Source organism: Drosophila miranda, chromosome XL (genome assembly GCF_003369915.1).
Source record: "Drosophila miranda strain MSH22 chromosome XL, D.miranda_PacBio2.1, whole genome shotgun sequence".
In the NCBI taxonomy this organism is placed as follows: domain Eukaryota; kingdom Metazoa; phylum Arthropoda; class Insecta; order Diptera; family Drosophilidae; genus Drosophila; species Drosophila miranda.
Window position 1 is genome coordinate 22393088 of NC_046673.1, and position 8752 is coordinate 22401839.

Genomic DNA, 8752 nt, shown 5'->3' on the forward strand with positions numbered 1-8752 from the left:
TTGTAATAACGCTCGACGAGCACACACACACCACACCTGATCGAAGGGGCTATATCTACGACTATATGTGTTTGTATTCCGATTGTTTACTGCGTCGTCTGGCGAAAGATACATATACACATATATAGTATATATATATAGATAGATGTTTAAGGAAACATCCTCGACCCAACCCCAACCCCAGCCCAAACCCCTGCCCCTGCCACTCACATTTAGAACATGAGAATTTGCAAGGAACAAATCTTGTATAGACTATATAAAGGATCAAGAGTATATATAGCTATATATACCATATTTTTAAGCGTTTTTGCTAACACATTAATTCATGAATTTGCAACAATATTTAATATTCATACAGAAATGCATATACCATCAAAAAACCAGACAAAAACAAACAAAACAAATATATAAGTAATGTAAAATGTAACAACAACAAACCGAAGCGGATGACGAAATTGTTTTAGATTTTTATACCAAATTTTATTAATGCAAAAACCACGAATTGTTTAATTTTTGTATTCCTCGCCCCTGCCCCAGCCCCAACCCTCTCCTCTTGCCCTGGCCCGCCATGCTATTAGGAAAAAAATATAGAGAGAAAGAGAGCAAATCAAGTCCCCGTCCAGGACGGAGCAGATCCTGGACACCGACGGGAATTCGCGAGCTCTAAATGGAATTTTTTTTTTTTTTTTTGTATTCAATACTTATGTAATTTGTAAATGATATGACAAGTAATCAAATAGCAAACATAAACAGCAAGGCAATTAATAAATAATACAAATAATAATGCAAATGGATGGCGTGAATTTGTTTTTCCCTTCATTTTGCAACACTCTTGATGCACTCTTGAAATTATAATCGAAACGAGATTTACACTTGAAGCCCTTCCAGGATCTCCGCGACTGAAGACTTCTTTCTTATGCCAGTACTTGTTTTTTTATGAGTACCGGGAACTAAGGAATATCCTGGAAATTTCCCTAAGTAACACTCAACATAATTGTAGCTCTTTAAAAAGCTGATCGATCAGTCGTTTGTCCAGCTTGTTACCGATTTTTGGGTATTCAAAAGATGCTGTGGGAAGTGCGAAGCATCTGCTTAGACCCAATTCCCAAGTTCCCCGTTCAATATCGAGGGTTTTTTTTTGTTGTTATACGACTATATTTGATATATTTACAACAGATACAATTCAGCTTAATCAATAGTAAACAACTAAAATTGGAATAATCCACAGAACAGTAAAACATTTATCTAACATTGAACTAAATTCGGGATCTGACAATCTCAGAGGCAATCTCGGAGGTGTTTCCGAAGAGTTGGATACCCAATTGCACTACAGCAGCGAGGAGGTGAAAATCTGCTGGAGAATGTGAGGTAGCTTGGTGAGGTCCATGCAGACGAAGCTCTGTCCCGCCGGCATTGCCGAGTTGATTCTGCAGGGAAAAGGAGAAAGCATGATCATGATTAGCATCCAATGAGAGTATCAAATAAGGTGGGCCACTCACTTGTCCGCCTCCTCGGCCAGGCTGCCAATGAATATGGAGTATCCCTTGACCTTGGGCTCGCCCTTCTTAAGGGCCATCGCCAGGTCTTTGGGCGCAATGCCGTAGCGCGAGAGATTCGCATCACTGAGGACCACAACAATGGCGTTGTCAAAGTCATCCTCGGCCCCCAAAGCGGAGCAGGCCTCGCGCGCCGCCTTGACAGTGCTGTCACCGGACCAGCAGAACTGCGAGTGGGCGTGCATCATGCGGATGGTCTCGAAGCGCTCCTTGTCATTTTTGGGGGCACTGCCCACGTTCACGAAGGGTATTTCCCAGCCCTCGCCACTGTGGCCGATGATGTCGTATACGATCTTCTTCTCGAAGCCCTCGAAGGCCTCCATCACCATGACCACGGCCTCCAGCTGTCGGTCCAGCCGCCCATCGTACCCGTTGAATCTGCACAAAAGAAATCGACAGGACAAATAGTGACAAAAGTAGAGGTGGACGGAGTTTGAGGAGGTTACCTGTACATGGAGCCGGAGACATCCACGACGAGCTTGAGACGATTTGGCTTCTCTTGGACGTGGTCGGCCCACGGGTTGGCCTCGGCCCGCCGCCTGTAAATGTTCTTCTCGCCGGTGATGCCCTCCACCAGTCGGGTGTCGTCCAGCTCGCCATGCGTCTGGTACTTCTGCCACTGGCGCTCCTTGCTCTTGGTCTGCATGGCGTCCAGGACGGCCTTCAGCTGCTGGACCTGCTTCCGATTGGGCTCGCTGAACTGCGCGTATAACTTGTGATCGTGGGCGGACATCTTGATTTCCTTGAGCTTCTCCTCGAAGGCCTTGCGGTTCATTTCGCGGGCCGCTTTCTTGATCTCCTCGGGCACGTCGGCCTTTTCCGCGTCGCTCAGCTGATGCACCTTGTGTCCCTTGTCGAGGCGGAAGGGTCCGCCCTTCCCGCCCAATCCGGCAGTGTCGCGGCCCCCACTGCCGCCGGCCCAGGTGTTTCCGCCCACGTGCGGCTCGTTTTTGGGATCGAGCTTGCCGAACTTCGGGCCGGAGACACCGAGCCCGCTATGCCGCTCCACCGACGCCTGCAGTGTTTTCCGCTGGCGCAACATCTGCACCTCGTCCAGGGCGTAGGCCTCAATGCCGTGCTTGGCCAGCACCTGAATGACTTGCTGCAGCGCCTCCGGCTGGTAGCGATCGAAGTCGAGCACATTGCCGACCACGTCCGCTATGCTCTCCTCGGGATAGCGCTCTAAGTGCTTCACGATGCTGACGACCTCGCGGGTGGAGTACGGATAGTTGAGCATCCCCTCGTCCGCCAGGCTGCGCAGCTCCCCAAAAGCGTTCACCAGCGTGCGCAGCGTCTTCGTGGGGACACTGGGTCCGTACTGCTGGAGCAGATAGATCTCGGACTCGGGCTGGGGATTGCTGATGGCATGGCAGCTGAAGACGTCGCCGAGTGCGGCGAAAAAGTCGTTGCCCAGGAAGGGGAAGCCGGGACGATTGGCCAGGACGATGAGCCGGAACTCTGGGTGAGTCTCGATGCAGTTGGGGGATCCACCCGCGCCGTGCGGCACAATCCGCCGGCCGTCGGCCAGGACCATCTCCCCGCTCTCCACCAGAGTACGCAGGATGCAGGTGACATTGACCGGCGCCTTGTCCGCCTCGTCCACCACCAGCACATGTCCCGAGCGGACAGCCTTGACCAGGGCGCTGTCCTCGTAGGCCACCTGTCCGTCCTGCAGCGTCGACTGCAGCGTCAGGCTGTGCACAGTGGTGTCCCGGTGCAGCTGGATGTACTCGCGCGGGCGCTGCATCAGCTCCAGCAGACGGTCGATCAGCTTGTTCTTGCCCACGCCCTGGTTGCCCACGAGCAGCAGGTGCTCGCCGATAAGGTAGTCCTGCAGCAGGCGCTCCAGCAGCTCCACGTGCTGGGGCATCTCGTAGAAGAGTGTGCTGGGCACCTTCGACTTTTCCGCCTGGCTGGGATTGCCTAGCTCCATCCGCGTCCCTCCGATCCTCAGGGTGTTCCCCTCAACGCCAATCTGTCCGGTTCCGGGGCTCCTGCTGCTGCTCCTCCGCTTCTCCCGATTGCTGGGATGGATGCCCACCTGCTGCATGACCTGCTCCAGGGCGGTGCGCGACAGAGCCGGCATAAACCTGGCCAGGAATGTGTTCTGCAGCATCTCGTGCACGTCGCTCAGCTCACTGCCGGGGTAGGCCGCCAGGCGACGGGCCAACTTGATCAGCTGCCGCGTGGACAGTGTTCCGGCCAGGCCCTGGATCAGCGGATCCTGCGAAGAGCGCAGCAGTTGGGCCAGCTTCAACAGCTGATCCATTTGGGCGGGCAACTGGCCGCCGCCGCAGAGCTGGGTGAGCAGCTCGTGCTCCTCGCTCTGGTGGAGTGGACGCAGCTCCTGGTAAAGGAACAGACTCAGCAGCTCCGGTGTGAGCCAATTCGGCTGCCCACTGCCCGGCCGAGGTGGCTCCGCCAAGGCCACGACGCGGAAGGCCTCGTTCATCGGCAGCAAGCCTTGCTCCGTCAGCTGAGCGCTGGAGAATCCCTGCTGGAGCAGGGCCTCGTACCGGTCCGGGCGGAGCAAGGTGGTCCCGTCACACAACTGCAGCTCACGGTCGTGAATGAGGCTGCAATCGAGGTTGAGAGTTTCCAGCGTTTGCGAAGGATCTACAGGATTATGTGCACTTACCGCTGTAGTACCGTAGCCGTGCTCTTGTGGAGGCGATGCACTCCGTTGAGCACCACCACAGATCCGGTCTTGGCTGCCCGCACTAGGGGCGAGTCCCGCCAGATGGTGTCGCCCTGGCCACTGGTGATGCGCTGCTGCACCAAGTCCCGAGAGGTCATGTCCTCGTACAGCATCATGGGCTCGGCGCTTTGGTGGAGCAGGCGCAACAGCTGCTTGGTCAGGGTGAGCTTGCCTACCCCCTTCTCGCCCAGCAGACACACGTCTCCGACGGCATAGGCCTGGAGCAGGGAGGCCAAGGCCTGTCGCTGGTGTGGCAGATCCACAAAGTTGCTCGTGGAAGTGGGCGTGGCTCCTCCGCCGGGCAGGCTCAGCTTCAGTTCGTCCAGCTGGACGGTAACGCGATGGTCAGCCTGGGCGCTGCTGGTGATGCTCTTGACGGTCTGGCCGGGCAGGCGCTGCACATGCAGACTGCTAAGAAGCTCCACGACTCGCTTCTGCTGGTCGGACTTCAGCATGGATTGGTAGGGATATATACGAGTGATGACGTCATGCAGGCTGAGGGCGGGATTGGCCTCCTGCAAGCGAAAGCGGATGCGGATGCGGATGCGGAAGAGATGATGAAATCGATGGCAAACGACACAAGTTCAAGCGTAAAGTACGCACCAGCATCTGAACGCCTAGCTGAAGATTGTGCAGGGGAAAGTCGGGCAGCTGGAGGCTGTCGTCTGCCTTCTGCAGCGTGAGAGCGAACGTGAGGAGCTGTTTCAGCTGATCCCCGGGCACAGCCGGCGCCACCTGCTGCAGTTCTTCGTACAGCTCGCCGTAGGAGTAGCTGGTCACGTTGCGCGACTGGAAGCGAGACCGCAGCGGGGGATCCAGAGGGGTTCCCTTGTACTTGTGCGTGGGCAGACCCAATGCCACCACGCGGAACTGCTCAGAGACGCGCAGGAGGCCCCACTCGTCCAGCTGCTCGCGTGAATGTTTCTACAAAATTGAAGAGTTATTAGAGCGTCGGATGGGACACGTTGGTCGTTGGGATCGTACCTCCAGTAGCTTATCGTAGCGTTCGGGCGACATGAGGAATTTACCGTCTTCCAGGTGCATCTCACGATTCTCCAGCAGGTTGTTCAGAATAGGCAGCACATTACGCTCGGCGTGCTCCACCCCATCGAGGATGAGCACGCGTCCGTGGATTGCAGCCCGCACGGCTCCCTGGTCGTGGTAGATGGCCGCCTTGTTGTGGATCTCGCGCCGCTGCTTGAGGTCGCTCTCGGTGGTGTCGCGACTCAGTGCGATATACTCCACCTCACGCTGGGTGAGCTCCAGGAACTGCATGGCCAGCTGGCGACGCAGCGGACCGGGCTGGCCCAGCAGGAACATGTCCTGCTTGAGAGCATCCTTCTGCAGCATCCAGCGGAGATGGTGCAGGGCAGACTGCGTCAGCTGAAGAGTGCCATCCGCCGCGTATTTCACTGCACGATGGAACAGACAGATAAAATGGCAATCGACCTTTGATCACGTGTGGGATCCGGATCGGATCTTATCGGATGCTTACCGTATTGCTGGGGCACCAGTTGCGGCTGCTTCGGCTTCGTTAGGCGCACGCTTACATCACCGATGGTCAGACGATCGTCTTTTGGGGTCTTTGCTTGGTCGTTGACACCTCTGGGCGCGGTAATCGCCAAGCTGCGTGTCCAGTGGCTGGTCCGTTGGAGCCTATGACGCAACAAGTGGCCACTGCGGACCTGGAAATTGGCTAGCATTGCAGCCCACGGCAGTCGGCAGGGGCGCGGGGTCAGGGGGGATGCCTAGCTGGGTGTTTGGGGCAAAGCGTTTTGCCCAAAGTCGCCAAATCAAGTGTTTACAGTAAGCCCGCGCGTGTTACGATTGCTGGCGCCGAAGAAGCTACAGCTGGTTGGGCAGTGCTGCTCTCACGATAGTTATCGATGCTACTATCGATACCTTCCCCTTGAAATAACACATTCGACACGCCATATCGCGCATCTCTAGCAAGCAGCTGTGACAACCAAACGAACAACGCATTTCTAAAACATTTACAATAAATTGTGTAAGTCGTCGCTAAACTAGCAAATAAACAACAGCGAAATATGACTACAGCAGCGCGCCCCACATTCGACCCCGCCCGAGGTGGCTCTGGGCGCGGCGAGAAGGATTTGAGCGCTCTGAGCAAACAGTACTCTAGTCGCGATTTGCCAGGCCACACCAAACTGAAGTACAGGTAAGCAATCGCCTCGGAAATGGCAGCCACGGCCTGAAATTTGCCATTGCACTTAATAATTGTGACCGATAATCATTCGCAGGGAGCCTGGACAGGGCACCACCGAGGAGATCCGCAGCCGCGACTTCCGCAAGGAGCTGGAGGAGCGAGAGCGCGAGGCACGTCCTGGTGCCGCCTCGAGCAAGGCCCTGCCCTCGATTGTGCGCAAGGCCATCGAGGCAAACAATACCACCGGCAGCACCAACAAGCGAGCCAAGGTGGACGGTCAGTCCCAGCTGCTGCTGCAGCAGCAACAACAGGCCAATATCGATGCGGACGAGGCCTTGGACAACGACAGCTCGGACTCGGACAGCGACTCGGACGACGATGATGCCGCCCTGCTGGCCGAGCTGCAGAAAATTAAGCACGAGCGCCTGCAGGAGACAGCCCGAAAAGATGCCGAGAAAAGTCGCGAGGACGAACGTATCCGCATGGAGAACATTCTCTCCGGAAATCCCCTGATTAACTACGAGCCGGGCACAGCGGCCTCCGCAGCCGGACGGGCCTCTGGCCTGGGCGGTGACCTCAAGATCAAGCGCCGCTGGGACGACGATGTCGTGTTCAAAAACTGCGCCCGATCGGCGCCCGAGAAGAAAACCCACTTTGTCAACGACGCCTTGCGCTCTGATTTCCACAAGAAGTTTATGGACAAGTACATTAAGTAGACGGACTAAGAATTAAGAACCATCCTAGGATTTAATTGAAATTTAAGAATGAAATCTATGTAACTTTCAGCTGCTTTCTGCTGCCAATTAATTAAACACCACATTTTGTATACCTCTTACCTCTCCTCTGCAAGACTGTGCGTTCCTTGTTACGTTACGTTCTCCGGGTCTGACCCAATGCCTGACCGCGGCGGCAGCGGCGACGACTGTCGAACGATCGATCGACCGACCGACCGACGAGTGCGAAGGGCAGGCAACCTTAACCAAAGTGTGAAACCGCAAAAAACATCGGTAGCCAGCGGCAGAAGAACCAGCAGCAGCAGCACCGTGAGCAGGAGGCCCCGAAAGAAGGGGAAGCCCGAGGGGGAAGCAGCAGGAAAGTCAAAGTGGAACGAGGGGCATCAGCTACGTGAGCACACGAAGCGCATAAGCAGCAGCAGTGGCAGCAGTAGTGGCAGTGGCAGTGGCAACGGCGGCGGCAGCGGCAGCGGCAATCATGATGAGAGAGGGGGCAGATGACGATCATCATAAGGGCAATTGTCGCTGCTGATGAGGCACGAAGCAAAATCAATTTGCCAAAAGGAGTCGAGAGCCAGAGAGCGCAAAACAACTTGGTCAATTACGCCGACTCCACTCGACTCGACTCGACCTGACCCGAACGTTCCGGCAGCTAATGCAAATCATCAGCCGTTGGCAGGGGAGGGCAGGCAGCAAAGGAGGCTTGCCCCACAATTTCCACGCCTCTTTAATGCCCCGCACGCGGCCTGCAGAGCAGGTCTGCATCTGAACCTTAACTTTGTCAATGGGCCCACGTTTCCGCGGACCCGCTGGCCCTCGTCGGCCCCGGCTCTGAGCCCCGGCTGGTGTCTGGTTCGACAACTGCGGGGCAGCGACCAGTCGCGACCCCTCACCCAAAGTTGACGAACGCTCAATTTTACGCTAATTCGATCAGAATCAAAATCAAACAAAATTATCCCGGCCGAAGCCAGAAAAGCGATGATCATGTTACACTAGTCAACAGGGTTGTGGCTGTGGCTGTGGAGTCAACCAATGCGCTGGGCATCGACTGGAATGTTGACGGTAGGTAACTGAGGCTGAACTAAAATATTTTACATTTATGTACGTTTTTATTAACGTTTTTATGTTTTATTTATTTCAGAGCCGCCAATTAGATTCGGCCAACAAGGACTATCGGCGTTAAAGGCACAAGCGTCGGTCCTGCCCAGACAGATCCTACATGTAGATCCAATATTTGCACAGACCTCGCTGGGGTCTCCGGCAGCAGTGACCAGTTAACAAATTCCCGTATGAACATCTTGGCTTGTGGCATACCAGTCCTTGTCGTTGGTCGTTGCACTTCAGATAGCTTCAGTCTATGGGTAAGTACTGTTACTTGCTGTTTTTTAGTGTGTTTCGTACTTCGTCAGCTTTGGATCAGTAGGAATCCTTCTTTCAGTCAGTTTCGGATCACTCCGAATTACTAAAAACCGAACCGCGCACTGCGGATACTTATGCAAAATATTCGCTGTGGAGTGAGCGAGCAGAAAAACCAAAATTTTCGGATCTGTACATATTTTATTACCAGTGTTAACTAGCGATGGTATTGGTGCCACTG

The 8752-nt window shown here is 54.7% G+C and overlaps 2 protein-coding genes across 2 annotated transcripts; one reads left to right on the forward strand and one right to left on the reverse strand.

Annotated features, from left to right (window-relative positions):
* Positions 1-1131: 1131 nt before the first annotated feature.
* Positions 1132-6103, reverse strand: LOC108157151 (von Willebrand factor A domain-containing protein 8). Its single transcript, XM_017289063.2, has 7 exons — positions 5750-6103; positions 5239-5666; positions 4858-5178; positions 4195-4769; positions 2003-4132; positions 1500-1934; positions 1132-1427 (listed from the first exon to the last, which is right to left on the reverse strand). Exons 1-7 carry the CDS (start codon positions 5955-5957, stop codon positions 1328-1330), a joined length of 4197 nt encoding a protein of 1398 aa, XP_017144552.1. The 5' UTR covers positions 5958-6103; the 3' UTR covers positions 1132-1327.
* An 83-nt stretch (positions 6104-6186) lies between these two features.
* Positions 6187-7256, forward strand: LOC108157214 (protein CWC15 homolog). Its single transcript, XM_017289169.2, has 2 exons — positions 6187-6433; positions 6516-7256. The coding sequence occupies exons 1-2, from the start codon at positions 6303-6305 to the stop codon at positions 7135-7137; spliced, it is 753 nt and encodes a 250-aa protein (XP_017144658.1). The 5' UTR covers positions 6187-6302; the 3' UTR covers positions 7138-7256.
* The last annotated feature ends 1496 nt before the right edge of the window (positions 7257-8752 follow it).

What these genes read in the sequence shown, in the direction of transcription:
- LOC108157151 (XM_017289063.2), bottom strand. Translation starts at nt 5,957, where the DNA reads ATGCTAGCCAATTTCCAGGTCCGCAGTGGCCACTTGTTGCGTCATAGG. An exon ending in ACTGGTGCCCCAGCAATACG is followed by an intron (nt 5,667 to 5,749) that starts GTAAGCATCCGA and finishes TCCATCGTGCAG; the next exon opens with TGAAATACGCGGCGGATGGC. An exon ending in GCTACGATAAGCTACTGGAG is followed by an intron (nt 5,179 to 5,238) that starts GTACGATCCCAA and finishes TCAATTTTGTAG; the next exon opens with AAACATTCACGCGAGCAGCT.
- LOC108157214 (XM_017289169.2), top strand. Translation starts at nt 6,303, where the DNA reads ATGACTACAGCAGCGCGCCCCACATTCGACCCCGCCCGAGGTGGCTCT. An exon ending in CACACCAAACTGAAGTACAG is followed by an intron (nt 6,434 to 6,515) that starts GTAAGCAATCGC and finishes AATCATTCGCAG; the next exon opens with GGAGCCTGGACAGGGCACCA.